The sequence below is a fragment of the Microcaecilia unicolor genome, chromosome 3, assembly GCF_901765095.1.
Source record: "Microcaecilia unicolor chromosome 3, aMicUni1.1, whole genome shotgun sequence".
In the NCBI taxonomy this organism is placed as follows: domain Eukaryota; kingdom Metazoa; phylum Chordata; class Amphibia; order Gymnophiona; family Siphonopidae; genus Microcaecilia; species Microcaecilia unicolor.
The window spans coordinates 218,600,804-218,626,030 of NC_044033.1; the positions used below are offsets into that span (position 1 = coordinate 218,600,804).

Consider the following 25,227-nt stretch of genomic DNA (forward strand, 5'->3'; position numbering starts at 1 on the left):
TGCAGTTTTAGTGGGTACTGCAGTGTACTTCAGACAGGTGGACCCAGGCCCATACCCCCCCTACCTGTTACATTTGTGGAGGAAACAGCAAGCCCTCCAAAACCCACCACACCCACATCTAGGTGCCTCCCTTCACCCGTAAGGTGGGGAGTGGGGAGTGGGTTTGGGGGTGCTGGGTTTCGAAAATCAAAGACGTCCATGTCCAAATCTAGGGACGTTGAAATTTAAGGATGTCCTTGGATTTAGACGTCTCTGACGGTATTTTCAAAACGAAAGATGGACATCTTGTTTCGAAAATATGATTTTCCCCGCCACCGGATTTCGACGTTTTGCAAAGACGTCCAAATCGCAACTTGGACGTTTCTTTTGAAAATGCTCCTCTACGTCTACCAAGGGTGTAAAGCTTGACAAGGAAACCTTTTTAAGGAGCATGTAAACTGATTGAGAGGGTGTCCTTGGCTTCTTTGCCAGGTATGGTGCGTTTTCTGCATGGGGTGAAGCTTCTTAGGCCCCCGCGGCATCCCTTGATGCCCCTGTGGAATTTGAGTCTGGTTTTGGAGGTGCTGGTGGGTGCTCCTTTCAAATCGCTTGAAGTGAGCACCTGTAAAGATCTTACCTTGAAGACAGTTTTTTTGGTTGCCATTTCTTCAGCCCGAAGGATTTCGGAGTTGTAGGCGTCCTGTAGGGCTCCTTTCTTGTCTTTTTCCAAGTTTCACTGAATCCAGATCCGTCTTTTCTGCTCAAGGTTGTTTTGGACTTTCATGTGAATCAGGTGATCTCCTTGCCGGTTCTAGGGGATAGAGCAGGGGACTCGTCTCAGTGTTGCTTAGTGAAATTGGATGTGAAAAGAGTTTTGCGGCCTTATCTGAGGAGAACTTAGGAATTTCGTGTTTCAGATAGATTGTGGCCCTAAGAAGGAGGTGGCTGCCTCCAAGGTGACTCTGGCTAGGTGGCTGAAGGAAGTGATTGTTTCAGCTTATTTGCTGAAGGGGTCGCAAGGTTCTGTCAGTACTTAAGGCGCATTCCACTTGAGGGGTAGCTTCTTCCTGGGCAGAGAGCAGTTTGATTCCACTGCAGGGCATTTGCAGAGCGGCGGTGTGGTCTTCTTTGTATTCTTTTGTGTAACATTATAGGATCAATGTGCAGACGAAAGAGGATGCTGGTTTTGTGGCAGCAGTTTTGACTTCTGGTTTCTGTGGGTGCTGCCTTTAGAGGTTTACTGCTTTGGTACTTCCTATGTGTCTTAACCAGTCTGGATGGTTGCTGAGGAAGGTGAAATTAGGCCTTACCTGCTATTTTGCTTTCCTGTAGACCCTTCAAACTGGTCAAGAGCCCATCCTGTTTTTTCATTATGGTGTTTGTTTTCTTGTGTTTTGAGCCTGAGTTTGCTGTGGCTGTTTACTAGTATGTATGTGTACAATACCAGTCAAAAGATACCAGGCCTAGTTTCTGGTGGATGACTGGTGCAGGTCAGATCGCTGGTTGCTCTCTGTCTGTGGAAGCACAGGTAAGTTGATGGAGGGACAAGGTACAGGGTTCTAGGGTGTTTTTTATGCATTTCTTTTCTGCTTGGTTATCGGTATACTGGCTGTTTGGGGTTCTGCACAGGACAGATATACAGTGTTCAAAGTCAGGTGTTCTCAGTCTCCCTCTGCTACTAGGCATGCATAACCCAAGCTTCCTCAGCAATCCTCCAGACCATTCAAGACGCTTGGGTTATGTACTCCTACCAGCAGAGGGAGACTGAGAACACTAAAACTTCTTCTAGAAGTAGCCTGTGCAGACCTTCTACTAACCAGTATTTTCTCAGTCTCAGCAGAGGGTAGATGTGTGCAGCCTGTGCAGTGTACTCAGTCTGGTAGGCCCGTTTGAGGGTTTCTAGGTTGGGTTGTAAATGTTAGAGAACCCACCCTTGGATCTCTATTACAGGGTGTAAGTCCTAAGGGGCTTCTTATTCCTTGTGGGGTGTCACACCCGGGTGGCCGGGTCCCTCCCCCTGTGCTCTTCCTCTTGACGACTGCTTGACCTCGGCTACAGACCTCGTTCTGTACCCTTGAGGCATTTAGGCATCAGCAACAAGGTTTTAAAAAAAAATAAACGTTTTTAAAAGGCAGCTATTTTGGCCGTTCTTGTGGCAGTCCAGAGATAAAACGTCTTCAAGGGCGTTCTTGCCTTAGGCGGTTTTGCCTATTAGTCTGTCAGAGCACAAAGCAACTGTTTGTTTTTATTGTGTTCACGGCCATTATGTCTAAGCCGGCGAGGTGTCGGTTTTGCGCGAAGCGCAGCGTTGAAGTGAAAGGTGGCCAATGTAAATTTTGTGGGGAGCCTACGTTGTCAGCACTCTTGCCCTCGTGCTTTCCCCTGAGTCGGTGGAGGTGTTGGGCGGAGATTTGACCGCATATTCCAGGGCGGCAACAGCGGGGCCGGTTTGGCGGGAAACGTGGCCCTGTTGGCTGCGCGTCCCGGGTCGGCCTCGACGGAGCCGTTTTTGGCGGGAAGTGCGGCCCTTTTGGCCACGCATTCTGTACCGGTGCCGGGGGACCCGTGTGTGGCGGGAAGCGTGCCTAGTTTAGCCGCGGATCACGTGATGGACCTGCTGCCTCGGGAGTGGGGGGGGGTCCATCGTGGAGACTGCGGGAAGTGTTGGGGCTTCAGCAGCGTCTGGGGGGTCTGGTTTACCCCCTGAGTTTGTTTGGTCACTGTATAATGCCTGGAGAGCTGGCCCCTCTCAGGCTGTTTGTTCCCCGGAGGCTGCTAGCTCAGTGGGAGTTAAGCGCCCATGGGTGGATATTTTGGAGCCTATGGAGGTACTTTCTCTGCCTGGGTCGGAGGTTTGGAGTGACCCAGGACAGGAGGATCTCTTAGATGAGTCTGAGGATCAGGATGGGCAAAGGCCTGGGGAAGGTTCTTCAGTGGTTCGCAATTTTCATAAGGAGGAGTTGTTAGAGCTCATTGATCAGGTGATCTCTAATTTGAAGTTTGCTCTGGCAGCCACTCCCTCTGCAGAGGGACCCCAGGTAGATCCCTTGGTTAAGGGGATTCGGAGAGCCTCCCGTTCCTTTCCCATGAATTCAGACATTTGAGACATGGTTTTCCAGGAATGGTCTGTGCCGGAGGCTGCTTGTAAGGTGTCTAGGGCTATGGCGCGGCTGTATCCCTTGCCTCCGGAAGATTTGGCCCTGCTGAAACCACCTACTGTGGATGTGGTGGTTACGGCGGTTACTAAGGCTACGACCATTCCGGTGGATGGCGGTACAGCCTTACGGGATCCTCAGGATAGGAAGCTAGAGTCCTTTCTGAAGCGCAGCTTTGATTTGTTGGCTTTGGCCTTGCAAGCCTCTGTATGTGGGGGCTTGGTAGCCAGAGCTTGTTTCCATTGGGCGGAGAAGCTCTTGGATGAGCCTGCATTAGATAGGACTGGTTTGGTTCAGGACCTGGCCAAATTGGAGATGGGGTCTTCATTTTTGGCTGACACCCTTTATGATTTGCTAAGGGCTTCGGCTAAGAATATGGCTCTGGCGGTGACGGCTCGCAGGGCTCTTTGGCTTAGGGTCTGGGTGGCAGATGCGACCTCTAAAGCAAAGTTGTGTTCTTTACCTTTCAAAGGTTCTATGTTGTTTGGAGAGGACTTGGATAAACTGATGAGTGGTCTTGGGGATACCAAGGTCTCACAGTTGCCGGAGTTACGGCCTAAGGCAGCTAGTCGAGGTGGTTCGGCTAGAGGTCGGTTTAAGGACGCGAGGCGGTACAGGCCGGGCAGATTTGTATCTCCTTCTAAAAGCCGTTTTTCCAGCGGACGCAGTCCTTTCGAGGGGTCGTCGAGGAGGTCGGGACTCCTCCGGAGGTGACGGAAATGGTAATAAGTCCTCCTTATGAAGGTGTGCGGGTCCAGCCTGTGGTGAAGGTCAGGGCGCGACTTCGTCTGTTTTATCAGAGGTGGACCCAAATTACTTCAGATCAGTGGGTGCTGGAGGTCGTTTGCGACGGTTATGCGCTCGTGTTCGAGCACCCGCTGCCGTATCTGTTTCTTCCCTCTCCGTGTCACTCTCGAGTCAAGTTAAAGGCTATTCAAGAGACTCTGGGTCGCTTAATCCAGTTGGGAGCTGCGGTACCTGTTCCTCGGCACGAGCAGGGAATGGGTTGTTATTCCATTTACTTTGTGGTGCTAAAGAAGGAGGACCAGTTTCGACCCATTTTAGATCTCAAGAGGGTCAATGGGGCGCTCAAGGTGCCATCCTTCCGCATGGAGACTCTGCGCTCGGTCATAGTGGCTGTTCGTCATGGAGTATTTCTCATGTCACTGGATCTCATGGAAGCGTATCTGCACATGCCGATTCGAGAGGGCCATCAGCGTTTCCTTCGTTTTGCTGTTTTAGGGAGGCACTTTCAGTTCTGTGCTCTGCCTTTTGGTCTGGCAACGGCTCCATGCACCTTCTCCAAGATATGGTGGTGGTGGTAGCAGCGGCTTTGCGGAGGCAGGGAATTCTGGTGCATTCGTATCTGGACGACTGGTTGATCCGGGCGAAGTCTCGGGCTCACAGTGTTGCGGCGACGGCTCAGGTGGTCGCGTTTCTGGAATCGCTCGGATGGGTAGTGAATGTAGTCAAAAGTCAGTTGATCCCATCGCAGAGTCTGGAGTACTTGGGAGTGCGGGTCGACACGACAGTGGGTTGTGTTTTTCTGCCGGATTCTCGGATCACCTCTCTTCAGCAGTAGGTCCGGCTGTTAATGTCCGTTCAGAGACCGACAGTTCGAATGTACCTTCGGGTTCTGGGCCTCATGGCAGCTACAGTAGAGGTAGTACCATGGGCCAGGGTGCATATGCGTCAACTTCAGGCGGCTCTGTTGTCTCAGTGGTCTCCTCAGGTACACAGTTTGGAGTTGCGGTTGCCATTGAGGGGGCTCCTCAGCGCAGTCTCCAGTGGTGGCTGTGCTCGTCCCATCTGGAAATGGGCATGCCGTTGGAACCTCCTCAGTGGGTAATTCTGGTAACGGATGCCAGTCTGCTGGGCTGGGGAGCTCAGTGTCTCGGTTGGTCCGCGCAGGGGCGGTGGTTGGCGGAGGAAGCTCAGTGGTCTATCAACCAGTTGGAGATGAGGGTGATTCACTAGCTCTGTTGGCGTTTCGCTCAAGTGTGTTCGGAAAGGTGGTAAGAGTCATGTTCGACAACGCGACAGTGGTAGCGTATGTCAACCAGCAGGACGGTACAAAGAGTCCGCGGTTGACAATCGAGACGGCTCTGCTCATGAGTTGGGCGGAAAGGCATCTAGTGCAGTTTTCAGCGGCGCACGTGGCCGGGGTGGACAACATGAACATGGATTTTCTAAGCAGACACATGTTGGACCCCGGAGAATGATCTCTGCACCGGTCGGTGTTCGACCAGATAGTTCTAAAGTGGGGAATGCCAGTAGTGAATCTCATGGCGTTGGCACAGAATGCTCAGGTTCCTCAGTATTTCAGTCGGCATCGGGATCCGCGAGCGGAAGGGATCAATGCGTTGGTCCTTCCGTGGCCTCAGCGGGTGTTGCTGTACATGTTGTCCCCCGTGGCCCTTGATAGGTCGAGTCCTACAGAGGGTAGAATGTCATGTGGGTCCGGTGTTGTTGGTGGCTCCGAATTGGCCGCGTTGGCTGTGGTTCGGGGATCTGATGTGCTTGTTAGAAGGCGAGCCTCTGCGGCAAGGGGGCTCGGTGCTGTTGTGTCAGCGTCCAATTGTCATGCCAGATCCAGCTCGGTTCTCTCTTACGGTGTGGCCCTTGAGAGGGAACGGTTGAGAAGGAAAGGGTTTTCCCCTCAGGTGATTCAGATGATGCTGCAGTCTCGCAAACATTCAACATCTTTGGCCTATGTGCGTGTGTGGTGCATATTTGAAGAATGGTGTGGGGACCGGGCGTGTGTCCCTTCGTCAGCTTCTGTGTCGTGCATTTTAGATTTCTTGCAGGATGGTTTTGAGAAGGGCCTTTCATTGTCATCTTTGAAGGTGCAGCTGGCTGCTTTGGTTTGTTTTCGGGGTAAGGTGCAGGGCAGGTCGGTTGCATCTTCCTCGGAAGTGATCCGAAAGTAGCGGCCGAAAGTACCTCAGTGGGATCTTAATATCGTTCTTGACTCTTTGGCGGGTTCTCCTTTTGAGCCCTTGGAGTCTTGTTCGATAAAAGCCCTTACTATGAAGGTGGTCTTTTTGGTAGCTATATCGTCGGCTCCTTCATGTAGGTCTCCGTTTCTGTGGTTTTCTAAGGAAAAGGTTTCGCTGTGTCCAGTGCCTTCGTTTTTGCCTAAGGTGATATCCTCCTTTCATGTCAATCAGGAGATTTCGTTGCCGGTCTTGGGGGACCGGACGGGGGATGCTTCTCAGCGTCGTTTGGCGAAATTGGATGTGCGCAGAGTGTTGAAGGTTTACTTGCGCAGGTCGGAGGAATTCAGGTCTTCGGACAGGTTATTTGTCCTTCATGGGGGCCCCAAGAAGGGAGCTGCTGCTTCTAAGGCATCTATAGCTCTGTGGTTGAAGGATGCCAGCTCTTCGGCTTACATATTGCATGGCCGTACGGTGCTGGTGGGGCTCAAGGCACATTCCACTAGGGGGGTGGCGGCTTCTTGGGCAGAGAGTAGTTTTGTTCCACCGGTGGACATTTGTAGAGCGGCGGTGTGGTCCTCCCTGCATTCTTTTGTTAAACATTACAGAGTGGATGTACAGGCAAGGGAGGATGCCAGTTTTGGAGCTGCAGTCCTGTCCTCTGGGCTTCGCAGGTCCCACCCTTAGATGTGTTTACTGCTTTGATATGTCCCAAGCATCTTGAACGGTCTGGAGGATTGCTGAGGAAGGTGAAATTAGGCCTTACCTGCTAATTTTCTTTCCTCTAGATCCTCCAGACCGTTCAAGAGCCCAACCAGTGTATCGGACAGTTCAGTATGATATTTTCTTTAGACTTCAGTTGCTGATATTTCTAGTAGCTCCTGTGATTTGGGTTCTGGAGTTTTACTAAGGGCAGTTTGTGGTACCGTTTGTGCCCATTTGCAGTTGAATTCCCCCGTCTTAAGGGGAGGCGATCTGAGTGTAGATTCAGTGGTTTTGTTTAAGTGGAGGTGTTTTGTTCCTTTGCTTTGTTACTGTTTTACTGGTTAGTAGAAGGTCTGCACAGGCTACTTGTATAAGAAGTTTTAGTGTTCTCAGTCTCCCTCTGCTGGTAGGAGTGCATAACCCAGCGTCTTGACGGTCTGGAGGATCTAGAGGAAAGAAAATTAGCAGGTAAGGCCTAATTTCACCATCTTGACTGGTCTGGAGGGACTTGAAGAAAAGAAATTAGCAGGTAAGGCCTAATTTTACCTTAGGTTTGGCTGATACAGTTCTTAGGCTTTTGCAACTTGCTTAGAACACTGCAGCACATCTGATTTCTGGATATGGACAATTTGGAGACAATTGTACAACTGGGAGCCTCCATGTAGGTGCCCCAAGGATGTGCAGTAGGATCCTTTTCCATAACAGATTCTAAGTGACTGGAATCCGTTATAGACTTAACCTGAGAGCAGCACGACTCACATTTAGGTGCCCAGTGTTACCAGCCATGGAGCTGCCATAAGTGCAGACACCTAGATGAGGTTTTCTGGTGCTGTGTCGCTCCCTTGCAAGTACGCGCTATGTAAGTGGGTATTTGCAGAATAGCGCTTACACGCCCTGCTAGTAGTAATGCAGGTACAAGCACACATACAGGCTGAAATGCTAGTATTCTAGGCATTCACCTATGCGGCACCTAGATTATAGAGTTGACCATTTAATGCCTAGTTCTTCCATTCTGAGGGAGTTGCATTGGACACCTGTAAAATATCTCACATTACTTAAATGTCTTCCTACTAGAAACCTTCATTCTTCTTAGCAGTGCTGTTGTTTATAAACTTCCATGAGACAGTGTGTGTTTTCAGTATGATTTACACAACTGTAACAGTTTACCTTGGTACCCGGTCAAAATAGCCCCGACAAAAAAGCTCCAAACAGAAAAAGTTCCCGACATAATAGCCCCTGACATAACAGCCACTGTCAAAACGGCCTGCCCACAGTATAGTCCTTGACAAATTAGCCCCCTGAGAAAAGGGCCCAATCAGGCTGGCCAGATTATGGCACTGCATTTTTTTCTAGGGGCTATTTTGTCAAGGGTTATTTTGTGGGAGGGGCCATTTTGTCAAGGGCTATTTTGTTATCAGGCTGTTTTGTCTGGGTGCCGTTTGCCTTTGAAGTTGTGGTGTGTGTAGTATTTGATTTAAAAAAAAAAGGCTTGGCCGTTTTCTTCTACTTTCCCATTTTATTTTGAATGATTTCCTGTTTCTGTAATTGTTTGTTTTTATGTGAACTATTACATATGTTTCTTGTAAACCATCTAGAAGTATGTTGATAGGTGTATATATAAAAAAATTAAATAGATGGGTGAATATTTAAAATAAAATGAATGAAAAAATAATGACATTTTGATGTAGGGTGTCCTGTTTGCTGTTCTAGGCCTTGGTCACATTCAGGGATGTCGCTGCTTATTTCTTGGACGTGGAGTGGGACATTCTGGGAGAAAGGCAGAAGGAGCTGTACAAGAAGGTCATCAAGGAGATTCATGACATCCTCATGTCACAAGGTAAATATGTTTCTCTGTCATCTACCACACAAGTGCATCATCATAATAATAAAACTATTTATAACCCACTATATCTTTAAAAGTCTAAGCGGGGAACAAATCACATACAAAATATTAAAAAACAAAGCAATAAAAGTTATTTCTTTACACAACAAACTATACAAAAAAACTTTACAATTCAAACATACAGCAGATTAAAATTTATATGGTATTAAAATAATTTATACATCAGAGAAACCAAAAGCTTGAAGAAATAAGTGAGTTTTCAATGCTTTTTTAAACTGATCCATATTTGTATTGAATAAAGTTCAATGGATAAAGCGTTCCATAATTTCGCACCATTGATGTAGAGAATAGACGATCTACATTCTTCTAAATAAACCTGATGAAGGAACGTAAAGTAGCTGCTTGAGATGATGTCAGAAAGTGAGTAGGTCGATAACATCTTAGAGTGGCACTAAGAGTTGGTGAAATAGTACCGTTTGATATTTTGTAAACTAGCAATGAAATTTTAAATTCAGTGCGAAATTTTACAGGGAGCCAATGCAGTGATTTCAAAAATTGGAGTAGCATGATCATAACGAGAGCCTCCTTTAATCACTCGGGTATAGTGTTCTGAACTACTTGTAGCGTCTTCAGCGTGTTACCGGTAATCCCCATTAGCAAACCATTACAGTAATCTAACAGTGGTCAAACTACAGACTGAACAATTTTATGAAAATTTTTGACAGAAACCAGTGATCTAATACGCCGTACAAATCTTAATTTGTAAAATACCTTTGCTATTATGTTTCCAACCTGGTTTTTCATAGATAATGTAGTGTCAAGTTGCACCCCCAAATTTCTATTCCATAGCGTCCCACAGATCAATCCAGAGACTTGTGGGTTATGTCCCTTTACCAGCAGGTGGAGATAGAACACCAGAGGCTTGCTATATGTGGTCATGTGCAGCCAACAACACTTCAGTATTCTTTCTATCTAGCAGGTGGACGGTCATAGCTGTGCAGCTCTGGATGGATCTGGCTCCTAGTACTCTCTGAGGATATGGTCGAGCCTGGACTGGGGTTGAGGCCCAAACTGGGCATTTGGGGTGCTCACCTGGTGGTACCAGGTCCCTCCCTCTCTCCCCCCCACCCCCCCCCCCCCTTGACTGCTGGTGTCTTACTAGAATCCAGCTGGCTGTCTCTCCTGCCTGTTTAAAAAAAAAAAAACAGCCTCGAGGTAAGTTGAGTGTTTTTCTGTGCTGTGGAGGACTCCTCTCTAGAACGGTAGTTCGGCGCGAGGGGAGAGAGGGAGAGGGACCGTGCTTCGGCGGTCTGCAGTATGTCGGTGCCTTTAGAGGCTGCAAAGCGCTGCTCCTGGTTTGAGAGCCGGCGAGCAGCGTCGGGGGAATGCGAGTTGTGTTTGCACCGAACCGCGTTGGATACGGAGCTTGCTTTAACTCCTCCGGCAAGGCCGACGGCGGGCCAGTATCAGGTGCTAATTTAGCAGGAAGCTCCGGGCCCGCGGTGACATGCGGGCCGGCGGGTGCAATTTTATTCAGTGTTCCTGTGCTGGAATCTTCACTGAAGTTATTTTTCGAAGTGGCAGTCCTTTGCAAGTGTCAGTGTGTGGATCCTATGCGGCTCGGACGTGCTTGTCGTGGGTCCAGAAAGCGTCCTCAACAGAAGAGCTGTTTAATTTTTTACCAGCTCTGGAGTCTGGCCTCGCTTACTAGGCAGATTTGCTTTATGATCTATTGAGGGCTTCCGCCAAAGGGATTTCCCTTGCGGTTACGGCTCGCTGTTGGATATGGCTGCAACATTGGGCAGCAGACGTGGTATCTAAATCCCGCCTGGTGAAATTGCCCTTCTGGGGGAAGTTGTTATTTGGAGAGGAATTGGCAAAGATCGTGAAAGACCTGGGGGACTCCAAGGGTCAGTGGCTTCCAGAAGATAAGCCTAGATCCTCAAGGCCTATTGTTCTGCAGTCTCGCTTTAGAGACACTAGGTGTTATAAGCCGGGCTGGGTTGGTGCATTCCAAAAGCCTCGTTTCTCTCCGAATCCCCAGCCCTTTTGTGGAGACTGACATCCTCCCGCCTCGGCTCATGAGCTCAGCCAGCAACAAGAGCTTCCCAATGATGGGGCCCTGGTCCATCCCCTGCTGGTCATAGGGGGCCGTTTGTCCCTCTTCCTGGGGGAATGGGCCAGGGTAACTTCCGACGAATTGGTCTTGGAGGTCATCCGAGATGGTTTCAAACTGGAGTTTGCTCATCCTCTGTCAGATTGCTTTCTCGAGTCCCCATGCAAGTCACCCATCAAGGTGAAGGCAATCCGATAAACCTTGGACAACTTACTTCAACTCGGGACAGTTTGGCTGGTTCCGCAGTCAGAGCTTGGGCAGGGCTGTTATTCCATATACTTCGTGGTTCCCAAAAAGAGAGGCTCTCACTGGCCAGTCTTGGATCTCAAAAAGGTAAACAAGGTGCTCCGAGTATGTCACTTCCGCACGGAAACCCTCCGCTCTGTTATTGCAGTGGTTCAGCCAAGAGAGTTTTTGACCGCCCTCGATCTCAAGGAGGCTTACCTTCATATTCCCATTTGGCCTCCTCAGGTAAGGACTAATTTTTCCATCTGATGGACAATAGGGATATTAGCAGAGTCAATGTTAAAAATCTTAGGACAATTTACCCCTTTTGTACCAGAGAGGAAAAGTATCTGAGTTTTTGAAATGTTCAATTTGAAACGATTTCCCTCCATCCATTGCAATATTTTTGAAAGGTAAAATCTCAATTTAAAAAAAGTATCTAGAAAAAAAGTGCTCGACAGGCAATACAAACTGTATGTCATCAGCATACAACTTGTATTGCACCCCAAACATCTCAACAATGTACATAAAGGTAAAAGAAAAAGATTAAATAACACCGCTGAAAGACAGGAGCCTGGTGGAACACCTGTCAAACAGACGAGAGACTCCGATTTTTCTGTTCCTTCGAACACACACAACTTCCTATCTTTCAAAAAGATTTAAACCAGCCTCTTCCCTCCTGTCCACTTGAACTGTCGTCTCTATGGTCGCCACTGCTGCAGTCTGCAACCACCTCAGGAGCAGACACGGTCCAGGCAACCACTGTGGCACGTGGAGCAGAGAGACCGCCGCCGAAACCACAGAAGGGAGCGTGCAGTGTTCCTGATCCCTGGAACGTTGCTGACAACCACTTGCTGTAGCAAGATGCAATCTCCTTACAAAAAATATTCAGCGATGCAAAAATCGCAGGAACTAGATACCATGGGCATCTGAAATTTAGATCCTGGCTTCTGATGCTATCCCATATGCAATAGGAGCCTGTGAAAAACCTCATTGCTACAGGATGTGCAAAAGATGCTGCTCTGTGCTGTAAGATTTCATCTGAGACTTCTGCATAAGATCATCACATATCAGCTGCCCTCTAGTCAACTATAATGTACAACATGCAACCCCTCCAAATGGTAACCAGAAGATTGGCACCCTCAATGCCTCCACCTAGGAGAGCTATGAAGAGAAATCTCTGTACCAGAAAACCTCTATGATATAATCTTAATCAAATGTCAGGCCACTGCTGCCTCTTCTCTCCAAGTTTTGTCACATAAATACATATGTCTCAAGATATCTATACACACACCTCTGTGCACACATCACACACTGCTCCATCAAAACATGAAGCGGAGGGAACCTCCCAAGGGATTCTATAAATACAATTGTAATTTTTCCTACTTTTTATCAACAGGCTATTCAATTGTTAATCCGGATGTTATATTCAAGATTGAAAAGGAAGATGAGAAATATTTCACTCAACAATTTGAGTGGGAGGGAAAAGAAAATCCAAATGACTCCACCAACAGTAAGTAAATGTTCTGGATTTAACGGGCTTTGCATTTTTAGATCATGGGAGATTGGTCATTCACATCAAACATTTGGACATGTTTCCTGATTTAGTATTATCAGATACTTAGTGAATCCTTGTAAATTTGTTTTCTCATCACAGACCTACCGGTTGTAACATCTGTGTTCTCACTGAGTATTAAGCAAGAGGAAGATCTGCCCTTCATGGAAAATCCTGAATCACAGGTGGCTGAACAGACTTGCCCTTCTGTAACAAGTAAGTATAAAATTCCTTTTGCACATCTTTACTAAGGTCAGCCGAGAGACCATTCAGGAATTCAGCGCTGGTGGAATAAAAGTCTGTCATCTCCTCTTCTCCTCCCTCTGTCTGTTTCCCTACTTTGGACAGATTAAACTTCCTGTGGACATGGAGGAGGCACGGATAGAGGTGGGTATCCCAGGGGTGGGATCAGGTCTGCAAAACCCTTCATCCTAGAGTGTCTTGGGGTTGAGAAATCTGTACTGTTGAAAAGGCTGCTGGAGGTGGAGAGGCTTACATACATAGTAGATGACGGCAGAAAAAGACCTGCATGGTCCATCCAATCTGCCCAACAAGATAACTCATATTTGCTGCTTTTTGTGTATACCCTACTTTGATTTGTACCTGTGCTCTTCAGGGCACAGACCGTATAAGTCTGCCCAGCACTATCCCCGCCTCCCAATCACCCACCCCTCCTCCCAACCACCGGCTCCGGCACAGACCGCACAAGTCTGCCCAGCACCATCCCCACCTCCCAACCACCAGCCCCGCCTCCCGATCCTGACTAAGCTCCTGAGGATCCATTCCTTTGGCACAGGCTTCTGCACTGTTGTGGAGGGACATGACTGATAAACATGGTTCAGTTTGACTTACCAGCTCATTTTCAAAAGATCGCTGGCCATCTTCCGACACAAATCGGGAGATGGCCGATGATCTCTCAAGGCCGGCCAAATCGGTATAATCGAAAGCCGATTTTGGCTGGTTTCAACTGCACTCTGTTGCGGAGCCGGCGAAAGTCAAAGGGGGTGTGTCGGCGGCATAGCGAAGGGGGGACATGGACAGGTATGGGCGTGGCTAACAGATGGCTGGCTTCAGCGCATAATGGAAAAAAGAAAGCTGGCCCTAACGAACATTTCGCCGGCAAGACTTGGTCCTTTTATTTTTTGGACCAAGCCTCAAAAAGGTGCCCGAACTGAACAGATGTCCACCAGAAGGAATCGAGGATCACCTCCCCGTACTCCCCCAGTGGTCACTAACTACTACTACTACTACTTGACATTTCTAAAGCGCTACTAGGGTTACGCAGCGCTGTACAATTTAACAATTTAACTAACCCCCTCCCACACTAAAAATAAACATTTAAAACCTTTTTTACCAGCTTGTATGCCAGCCTCAAATGTCATACCCAGCTCCCTGACAGCAGTATGCAGGTCCCTGGAGCAGTTTTTGGTGGGTGCAGTGCACTTCAAGCAGGCGGACCCAGGCCCATCCTTCCCCCCCACCTGTTACACTTGTGGTGGTAAATGGGAGCCCACCAAAACCCACTGTACCCACATGTAGGTGCCCCCTTTCACCCATAAGGGCTATGGTAGTGGTGTAGAGTTGTGGGGAGTGGGTTTTGGGGGGGGGGGGTTGGGGGGCTCAGCACCCAAGGGAAGGGAGCTATGTACCTGAGAGCAATTATTGAAGTCCAATTAAGTGCCCCCTAGGGTGCCCGGTTGGTGTCCTGGCATGTGAGGGGGGCCAGTGCACTACGAATGCTGGCCCCTCCCACAGCCAAATGCCTTGGATTTGGCTGGGTCTGAGATGGCTGGCTTTGGTTTCCATTATCGGCGAAAACCGATGCTGGCCATCTCAGACCTGACCAAATCCAAGGCATTTGGCTGGCCCCAACCGTATTATCGAAACAAAAGATGGCTGGCCATCTTTTTCAATAATACGGTTCGGGACAGCTCTTCCCGACGCCGGCAATATAGATGGCCAGTCATATAGATGGCCGGCTCCGTTCGATTATACCCCTCTTTGTCATGGACATTTTGTATTGCTGATAGGTTAATGCAAATCACAGTATATAATGCAGTTCATCGTAATGATGCCATTCCCAGTTCCAAAATGACAGCTTCAGTCTCCTGCAACAGTCTCATGAGGCTGCCACGGGAAGTCGTGACTGCCATTTCTAACTTTGTTTATTAATTTTCTAGCAAAATAACTGACAGCATCTCTTAACAGAAAAAATTAAGAATAAGTGTACGTTTTGTTACACAACAAAGTGCCACCCCCAATAATGGAAAAACTAAAAATAGATCCTCCCCATCCCTTATCTCTCCCCTTCCCCTCACTCCTCTCTCCAAAACTTAGATTGTCCTTCCAACTGGAGGAATCGCCCCACATTTGATATTTGCATTGATTAGATTCCTCCTTAGATAACTCTCTAGATCCCTCTCCCGTGCCCCCTTGTAGCTAGCCTTCAATTTATTGAAGGTGTTGAGCAGCTGATAAACAAAAGATATATAACCCCTACCAACTTGTTCACCCACTAAAGTTTCAAAAGCAGACTTAAGGCCTCCACTTCCTGCTATTAGTAGTTCTACCTGAATGAAATGTTTATCTTGAAGGTAAGGGAATAACATCTCTAGCTACCAGTTGATAATGAACTTGTAACGTTCCAAAATGTAGAATTTGGTCATCTCCTATAAATTGACCAAAATAGAGAAGACCATGTCTTTCCCATCTTTGAAACAAGCTATTGCCACGCTCGGGTACTTACTTATCCATATGTCCCATGTCTTATTCTTCAATAAATGGGGATGTGTCTTGAGCCATAGGTTCATAGTGGTCCTCGTAAACGGGTTTTGGACCTCTTGAATGTGTTCGAGCATGCTAGCTGCCCAGGGGAGAAATTTCAGTCGGCAGAGGGATCCCCGGTACGAAAGAATCGACGCCTTGGTACTTCCGTAGCTTTCTCAGGAGTTGCTTTATGTGTTTCTCCCGTGGCCGATAGTGGGTTGGGTATTGCAGTGAATCAAGCGACACTCTGGCCTGGTAATCCTAGTGGCTCCAAATTGGCCATGCTGGCCTTGGTACAGAGATCTAGTGTGTCTGGCTGTGAAGGGTCCACTCGCGTTAGTGGAGTCGGTACTGTTGTTACAGGATCTGATAGTGATGGCCAATCCCTCTCCGTTCTCGCTTACAGCTTGGCTCTTGAGAGGAACAGGTTGAAGAAAGGTTTTTTCTCCCAGAGTCATTGACACTATGTTACGGTCGCGTAAACGGTCCACGTCTTTAGCCTATGTCCCTGTGTGGCGGATTTTTGAAGGTTGGTTCCAGGATCTGGATTTACGCCCTTTGTGCACCTCTATCCTGGAAGTGTTGGTGTTTTTGCAGGATGGTTTGGACAGGGGTCTTGCGCTGTCATTGTTGAAAGTACAGGTAGCGGCGTTGGCCTGTTTCCGAGGTAAGGTTCAGGGGATGCTCTTAGCTTCTTCTCCGGATGTGGTTCGTTTTCTGCAGGGCGTTAAGCTGATTCATCTGCCTAGGTGTCCGTTGGTTCTTCCATGGGATTTAAATCTTGTTCTGGAGGCTTTTGTGGGATCTCCCTTTGAACCGTTGGAGACGTTCAATTGCAAGGATTTTATGCTGAAGACAGTATTTCTGGTGGCCATTGCGTTGGCGCAGAGGATTTTGGAACTACAGGCTTTTGTCATGTAGAGCGCCTTTTTGTCCTTTTCCATGGAGAAGGTTTCGCTAAAGCTGGTGCCATCCTTTTTGCCCAAAGTGGTTTCAGACTTTCATGTGAACCAGATGATTTCTTTGCCAGTCTTGGGTGATCATTCAGGAGGCTTGGCTCAATGTTGTCTTTATAAGCTGGATGTCCGACGGGCATTGCATATGTACTTGAAAGGGACTCAGGATTTTCGGGCCTCTGATAAGTTGTTCATCTTGTTTGGAGGACTTAAGGGAGCGGCCACTTCAAAGGCAACGATTGCCAGATGGTTGAAGGAGACAATCATCTCAGCCTACTTGCTAAAGGGTCGTGATGTTCCATTGGTACTTAAGGCACACTCCACTCGAGGGGTAGCTTCCTCCTGGGTGGAAAGCAGTTTGATTCCTCCACCTGACATTTGTAAGGCAGCTGTCTGGTCTTCTCTTCATTCCTTTGTGAAGCACTATAGGCTTGATGTTCATGCAAGAGAAGATGCTGGCTTGAGTGCAGCAGTTGTGACCAATAGTTTGAAAAAATAAGAAACTATTTTGCAGCAGAAATAACACAGGGTAATTGGGCTACACAGGCAAAAGGGAGAAGCTGGCAGGAGGAACACCTATATCTCATTGTTAGGTGAGACCAACAAGTGAGAGATGGTCAGTAACTAGCGAGGTAATTAAATTTGCTGATGACACAAAGTTATTCAAAGTCGTTAACTCGCGATAGGATTGTGAAAAATTACAGAAGGAACTTACGAGACTGGGCGTCTACGAGAATGGTAAGGGATTTGCGTTACAAGACGTATGAGGAGAGACTTGATGACCTGAACATGTATACTCTGGAAGAAAGGAGAAACAGGGGTGATATGATACAGACGTTCAAGTATTTGAAAAGTATTACTCAGCAAATGAACCTTTTCCGGAGGTGCGAAGGCGGTAGAATGAGAGGACATGAAATTAGATTGAAGGGAGGCAGACTCAAGAAAAATGTCAGGAAGTATTTTTTCACGGAGAGAGTAGTGGATGCTTGGAATGCCCTCCCGCAGGAGGTGGTGGAAATGAAAACGGTAACAGAATTCAAACACACGTGGGATAAACATAAAGGAATCCTGTTCAGAAGGAATGGATCCTAAGGAGCTTAGCCGAGATTGGGTGGCAGAGCCGGTTGCGGGAGGCGGGGATAGTGCTGGGCAGACTTATACGGTCTGTGCCCTGAAGAGGACAGGTACAAATCAAAGTAGGGTATACACAAAAAGTAGCACATATGAATTTGTCTTGTTGGGCAGACTGGATGGACCATGCAGGTCTTTTTCTGCCGTCATTTACTATGTTCCTATGTTACTATGGGCGGCTAAATGGCAGATGACGTTTAACATGAGCAAGTGCAAGGTGATGCATGTGGGAAAAAAAGAACCCGAATTATAGTTACGTCATGCAAGGTTCCACGTTAGGAGTTACGGACCAAGAAAGGGATCTGGGTGTCGTCGTCGATAATACACTGAAACCTTCTGCTCAGTGTGCTGCTGTGGCTAGGAAAGCGAATAGAATGTTGGGTATTATTAGGAAAGGTATGGAAAATAGGTGTGAGGATGTTATAATGCCGTTCTATCGCTCCATGGTGCGACCGCACCTTGAGTATTGTGTTCAATTCTGGTCGCCGCATCTCAAGAAAGATATAGTAGAATTGGAAAAGGTGCAGCGAAGGGCGACTAAAATGATAGCGGGGATGGGATGACTTCCCTATGAAGAAAGACTAAGGAGGCTAGGGCTTTTCAGCTTAGAGAAGAGACGGGAGACATGATAGAGGTATATAAAATAATGAGTGGAGTGGAACAGGTGGATGTGAAGCATCTGTTCACGCTTTCCAAAACTACTAGGACTAGGGGGCTTGCGATGAAACTACAGTGTAGTAAATTTAAAACAAATCGGAGAAAATGTTTCTTCACCCATCGCGTAATTAAACTCTGGAATTCGTTGCTGGAGAACGTGGTGAAGGCGGTTAGCTTGGCAGAGTTTAAAAAGGGGTTAGACGGTTTCTTTAAGGCCAAGTTCATAAACAAGTACTAAATGGACTTGGGAAAAATCCACAATTCCAGGAATAACATGTATAGAATGTTCCCAGTGTGGCATTATTTATGTACTTATGTACTTCTTGCCCCTTCCTTACAAGAGACTTATATACAAAGAAGTTGGTTCTGTAAAATGTCATTTTATTTTTGATTGAGAAGTTACATAAAATATGCATTTCCTGGGTCCCAATTGAGTCCGTTCTTGTTAGAACTTCTTATCACAGTTATAGAAGGTAAAGGGTCATGGTTCTGAGGAAAAGGTGACGTTCTCAGGAACCAGTTGGTTTTACTGTTCCATCTTTTCTCTCTCGCCTTAAGGCACCCAGGTCTCTTCACCTGCCCTGTTCCCTCCATAACCCTCCAGTCATAATATAGCGCTGATCGAAACACTGGCCACCTGCTTCCTTCTCTCCAGCTGTTTCCTACTACTACTACTACTACTATTTAGCATTTCTATAGCGCTACAAGGCATACGCAGCACCGCACAAACATAGAAGAAAGACAGTCCCTGCTCAAAGAGCTTACAATCTAATAGACAAAAAATAAATAAAGTAAGCAAATCAAATCAATTAATGTGAACGAGAAGGAAGAGAGGAGGGTAGGTGGAGGCGAGTGGTTACAAGTGGTTACGAGTCAAAAGCAATGTTAAAGAGGTGGGCTTTCAGTCTAGATTTAAAGGTGGCCAAGGATGGGGCAAGTCGTAGGGGCTCAGGAAGTTTATTCCAGGCGTAGGGTGCAGCGAGACAGAAGGCGCGAAGTCTGGAGTTGGCAGTAGTGGAGAAGGGAACAGATAAGAAGGATTAATCCATGGAGCAGAGTGCACGGGAAGGGGTGTAGGGAAGGACGAGTATGGAGAGATACTGGGGAGCAGCAGAGTGAGTACATTTATAGGTTAGTAGAAGAAGTTTGAACAGGATGCGAAAACGGATAGGGAGCCAGTGAAGGGTCTTGAGGAGAGGGGTAGTATGAGTAAAGCGACCCTGGCGGAAGATGAGACGGGCAGCAGAGTTTTGAACCGACTGGAGAGGGGAGAGGTGACTAAGTGGGAGGCCAGCAAGAAGCAGATTGCAGTAGTCTAAACGAGAGGTGACAAGGGTGTGGATGAGGGTTTTGGTAGAGTGCTCGGAAAGAAAGGGGCGGATTTTACGGATGTTGTAAAGAAAGAAACGACAGGTCTTGGCAATCTGCTGGATATGAGCAGAGAAGGAGAGAGAAGAGTCAAAGATGACCCCAAGGTTTCGAGCTGAGGAGACAGGGAGAATGTTTTTGTGTTTTGTTTAATCCACAGAAGGAGAAATGTATTTAATATCTTCACGCCTGTAAATCTGTACCCTTCATGTTTACTAGGCCATATTCTCAAGAATCCCCTGGGTCTCCCTAACCCCCAATGTTCAGTGGCATTAAAGCAGCTAGTACCAGTACCCTGAATATTGCCTCTGTTCTCTGACAAAATAGAGGGCGGTTATGAGGGGAGGTATATAGGAGGAGCCCAGGGTTATGCGGGTGCCGGCTGGCTCACATTGGACATGAACTACTGAATATCGAACTGACACCCACATAACTCCCCCCCCCCCCCCAGCTCCCCTGACTAAGCTCCATCCTTTCTTTCTCCCCCCCCCCCCCCCCTCCGGTGCTGCCTCTGGCCCAGGTGCTCCAGTGGATTTTCTGGGGTAGGAGCACATTCTCCTTGCTCCTGCCCAGTATGTCATTTTTCCATAGCTGTAGAATTAAGGCTCATACTCTTATTTTTTTATCCAATAGATGATGGATTTGGGAATGAGAGTGAAAGAGTGAGAATGCGTTATGAGCAGCAGAAAGAAGACTAGAAACACAAAGATTCCTCCAGAGACAGCACAGATCCTTCAGCAGAGTGTGAAGGAGGTATCAGTAGCATAATACCAACTGGTGAAAAAGCAGCAGCTCAGAAAGGAGAAAAATTAGAAAGACAAATGAGAAGCTGTAGCTTGTTCCCAAGACGTGTACAACCTGGAAGACTCAATGGTGAGAGAGATTTTAAAAGTGCTGATGTTTGGGAAACCTTTACTACTGACTCCAATTTTATTGAGCACCATGTAAGTGGGCTTAGGACTGAAGTTCATGACTGTCAAGATATGTACAAAACTAACCCATCTGGATACTCTGGAAACTGTGAAAAACCATGTAAATGTTCTGAATGTGATAAATGTTCCAGTGAGAAAAGGAACCTATAACTGCATAAAATAGGTCACATGGAACATAAACCATTTAACTGTTTAGAAAGTGAGAAATGTTTGAAAGCCAAGGTGAAAAGTCATAAAATGATTCATACTGGAAAGAAACCAGTTCAACGTTTAGAATGTGATAAATCCTTTAGCTTGGAAGGGCATGTGAAACGACATGAAGGGATTCATACTGGAGAGAGACAATTTAAATGTTCAGAATGTGATAAATCATTCAGAAGCAACGCAGAGTTGAAATGTCACAACATGACTCATACAGGAAAGAAACCATTTAAATGTTCAGAATGTAATAAATTCTTCAAAAGCAAGGCAGAGGTGAAACTTCATGAAAGGACTCATACAGGAGAGAGACCATTTAAATGTTCAGAATGTGATAAATATTTTAGAACCAAGGTAAACATGGAATGCCACAAAATGACTCATACAGGGGAGAAACCATTTAAATGTTTAGAATGTGATAAATGTTTTAGAAGCAAGGCTGAGGTGAAACATCATGAAAAGACTCATACAAGAGAGAGACTATTTAACTGTTCAGAATTTGAGAAATGTTTCAGAACCAAGGTGAAACTAGAAAGCCACAAAATGACTCATATGGCACACAAACCATTTAAATGTTCAGAATGTAATGTGTTTCAAGTGGAAGAACCAACTGAAACAGCACAAGATGACTCATACAAGAGAGAAACCATAAATGTTCCAAATGTGATAAATGTTTCAGAAGGAAGGTCTAGGTGAAAGTTCACAAAAACTCATAAGGAAGAAAAACCATTTAAATATTCAGTATGTAATAAATGTTTTAATAAGAAGGCCCAATTGAATAAGCATGAAATGACTCATATGGGAGAGAAACCATTTAAATATGTAGAATGTAATGTTTCAGAGGGTAGAGCAATCTGACTCGGCCTCCAACAAATCACAGTAGACAAACCATTTAAATAGTCAAGATGTTATAAATGTTTCAAAAACAGGGTGTTACTGTCAGAGAGGAAGGTCAGAGCAGGCCAATGACCTGGACAAAGAACTAGGAAGAACTGAACAGAGATGGTTGTGGAGGCCTGTCACATAGTGACCTCTTTTTTTTTTTTTAACACTCTTATTGATGATATAGCAAAATAAACAGTCAACAATCTCAGGGTATGACCTTAGACATATAAAGCTTTCTTAACACAATAAGGTAAACATATTATCATATTTCAATATTTTCCCCCTCTCCCTCCCCCTCCCTTCCACAATCCCCCTAGCTCTGTGGATTGCAACAATCAGGGTGTCAATAATATAAACCTAACTAGCAACTAAACTCCATGCTCTAACTCTTACAGTCATTAACTCTCCAGCTTCCACAAACATTTCTGTAACATTAGTATCCCCCCACCCCCTTTGCCTTAATCGGTCTACTGCCCTCCTTTCTATCTCACCCTACCCTTCTGCAGTGGAAATTGTCTTTTTCTCCCGCATTAGAGAAGACAGTACAGTCAGATATTTAGCAAATAGCTTCTCGCCGCTGGGCTCATGGTGTCCCAAAATGGGCTCCATCTGTGCTGAAATTTTATACCAGGTTTAGAGTCCAAGTTTTTTATACCAAGTCGTTCCATATGTACTAACATCAACATACGTGTTCGCCACTGCTGCCTCGTGGGATATTTGTTTGATAGCCATTCAGTTAAAATGATCTGTTTTCCAATAATTACAGATCTCATCACAAATGCTGTATATCCCTTACAGGGCGAGGGCCCTAGGTCCAGACCTCCAAACAGCAGGGGCGGGTCACACCGCCACGTTTGGCCCCACAGGCCGGAGGCATATGTTGTGATCAATTTCCAAAATTTCTGGATACCTGCTCATGTCCAGAACATGTGGCCCAAAGTTGCGCCACTCAATTCACATTTCGGGCATTCCCCCCAGGGTGAAAGCCCCATATGGAAGGCCCGCCGTGGGTGTAGATATATACGCAGAACCATTTTATATTGGAGTTCCCAGTGCTGCGTCCAGTCTGTAACTTTTCTGATCGCCAGCAGGTGTGTTTTAAGCTGTGTCTCCTGTATTGTCACCTGAAGGTCTGTGGACCATGCTTGCGCCAATTTGTGGTATTCCAATTCTGGAGTTGTATCTCGTATGTGCCGGTGATGGAACGACATTGGTACTCTCTGTTGTGATCCCAGAGAAAAGGCTGTTGATAATTCTCCTGAACATCCTCCGTCAGTGATGTCCAGGGTAAGGATGCCACATAATGGCATAACTGCATATAGTGGAATTTATCTTTATTTGGTATACCATATTCCTTCTGCAGGTCTGTGAATGATCTCATATGGCCTTCCCTCGTTACCACTTGTAACAGATATATTATTCCTTTGTTTCGCCATCTTTGGAAAGCTGGGTACAGCCTTCCTGGTGCAAAGGTGTGGTTGTCACAGATCTGCAAGAAAGGGGTAACTTTTACTGAAAAAAGGTGTAGACGGCAGACCCATCTCCAGACTGCCTGCGCTTGCTTCATGATTCCAGAGTATTTTAGAGCGTAAGGCACTAATGCCCCAGTCCCATGCAAGCAATTACTGAAATGTGTCCCTGGTGCAAGACTCATCTCTAAACCGGTGTTGGTGTAGTCCTCCGTATTCCTATACCAATCATTGATAGTTCTCATGCCACTGGCAGTGTTAAGGTATCTCAGATTTAATAGACTCATCAGTCCTCCATATTCCACTGGGATGCTTAAAACTGAAATGGACAGGCGTACTTTTCTCCCTTTCCAAAGGAATCTCTGTAATAGTGTGTTGTAAGCTCGCTCGTCTCTCCGAGTCAAATAACTCGGGATAGTTTGGAAGATATATATCCACTTTGGTGCCATTATCATATTATGTAGAGCTATCCTCCCAAGTAATGAGATGGGCAACTCTGCCCAGGCTTGCATTTTCATTTTACTATCAGACATCATTCGCTGTGCATTTAAGTCATATAGTTGATCTAATTTAGATGGGATGATCACTCCCAGATATTTAATTTGGGAGTCCGCCCATTTAAGTGGGAGTCCCTGTTTCCAACGATTGTGAGTTCCTTCCACTACTTCCAAGGCTGAGAGGATTTAGATAAGTTCAGTGTAAAGCCAGACAACTGACCAAATTGTTCCAGCTCCTTCAACAACACCTTTATCGAGCTTGGGGGGTCTGTTACAGTCAATAGCAGGTCATCGGCAAATGCCAACACTTTCACTTCTTGTCCTGCCACTTTGACTCAGTGTTCGTCCTAAGTGCACATAGCAGTGGCTCTATTGATAGCACAAACAATGCGGGTGAAAGGGGGCAGCCCTGCCTCATACCTCTCAATATATCAAAGTCTGGCTCTTTTATTCCGTTAACTAACACATTTGCCCCGGGGTTACTATATAAAGTACGCACTGCCTGTCGGAACCAGCCAGTTATTCCCATTGCTGTCAGAGTGCTAAATAGATATTCCCATCCCACCCGATCAAAAGCCTTGTCAGCATCTAGGCTAATTACTGCTGCTGGTGTTCCTTCTCCTTGACATGTTGCCATAGCCAGCAGCAGGCGTCGAACATTATGTGTCGCCTGCCTCCCTCTTACGAACCCAACCTGGTCCTGGCCTACCAACTTAGGCAGATATTGTGCAAGCCTATCTGCTAACATTCCTGCCCATAGTTTAATATCCACGTTTAATAACGAGATCGGTCTATAATCTTCCGCCTTATCCAAGGGTCTCCCTGGTTTCGGTATTAATGTTATAAGGGCCCTATTAGCATATTGTGGGAATTGCCCTTTGTCTATGCATCCACAGGGAGGGCTTTGTAGTACTCCCCCGTATATCCATCAGGGCCTGGGGCCGATCGCAATTTCAATTTTTTTATGGCCCATTGCAACTCTTTTAGTGTCAAGGGGGCATTTAATGTGTCTATTTCCTCTTGTGTCAGTGACTTGAGCCCTGCTCCTAGCAAATAGTTCTGCATCTCCTGTTCATCTGGTGGTACTGTGGTGTTATATAGTGAGGTAAAGTAATTAGTAAATAGTTGCCCAATTTCTTTATGACTTGTTGTGAGTTTGCCTTGAGCGTATCTTAATGCAGTTACCACCCGGGACCCTCCCCAATTCTTTATCACTTTTGCTAACAATTGGCCTGTTTTATTACCATATCGTTGTAGTTTATATTTATAGAAGAGTGCCGATTTTGTTTCATTTTCATGTATTAGGGAATTTAGCGTGGTTTGTATTGTTTTCATGATTTCGAAAGAACCGGGTGTGGGCTGGCGCATGTAAGCACTCTTGGCTTTTCTAAGTTGTTTTTCTAAGTATAGCATGCTGGCCGCCCGTCTCTTCTTCCGTGCACTACAATAAGCAATGATATCCCCTCTTAGGACCGCCTTAGAGGCAGACCAGTACAGTATGGGGTCTATTTGAGCATGTTCTCCATTATGTTCTGCATAGTCTTCCCACCTTTTTACTAAATATTTCTGTAATCGGGGGTCTGCATATAAATATTCTGGTTACCTCCATCCTGCTCCTCCCATCTTATCTGCCGGGGTGTCCGAATCCACCCAAACTGGGGCGTGATCTGAGACCTCCTCTGGTCCAATTGAAATCGCCCTCACCCATGAAAATATGGATTTCTCCATTAATATATAATCTAGTCTCGCTAAGGTACTATGAGCACGTGATCTGTGCATATAATCTTTTTCTCCAGGGTGAAATGTTCTCCAAACATCTACTAAATTCAATGACTGCACAAACTGTTTGAGTGC

General features: G+C 46.4%; 2 protein-coding genes across 2 annotated transcripts; both read left to right on the plus strand.

The window, feature by feature from the left end:
* The first annotated feature begins 1,456 nt into the window (after positions 1-1,456).
* On the plus strand, positions 1,457-21,045 carry LOC115464373 (zinc finger protein 398-like). Its single transcript, XM_030194758.1, has 6 exons — positions 1,457-1,507; positions 8,486-8,612; positions 12,359-12,472; positions 12,617-12,730; positions 20,026-20,134; positions 21,002-21,045. The coding sequence occupies exons 1-5, from the start codon at positions 1,457-1,459 to the stop codon at positions 20,088-20,090; spliced, it is 471 nt and encodes a 156-aa protein (XP_030050618.1). The 3' UTR covers positions 20,091-20,134; positions 21,002-21,045.
* Positions 20,054-21,218, plus strand: LOC115464374 (oocyte zinc finger protein XlCOF15-like). The gene has a single exon (XM_030194759.1). It carries the CDS (start codon positions 20,493-20,495, stop codon positions 21,216-21,218), a length of 726 nt encoding a protein of 241 aa, XP_030050619.1. The 5' UTR covers positions 20,054-20,492.
* The last annotated feature ends 4,009 nt before the right edge of the window (positions 21,219-25,227 follow it).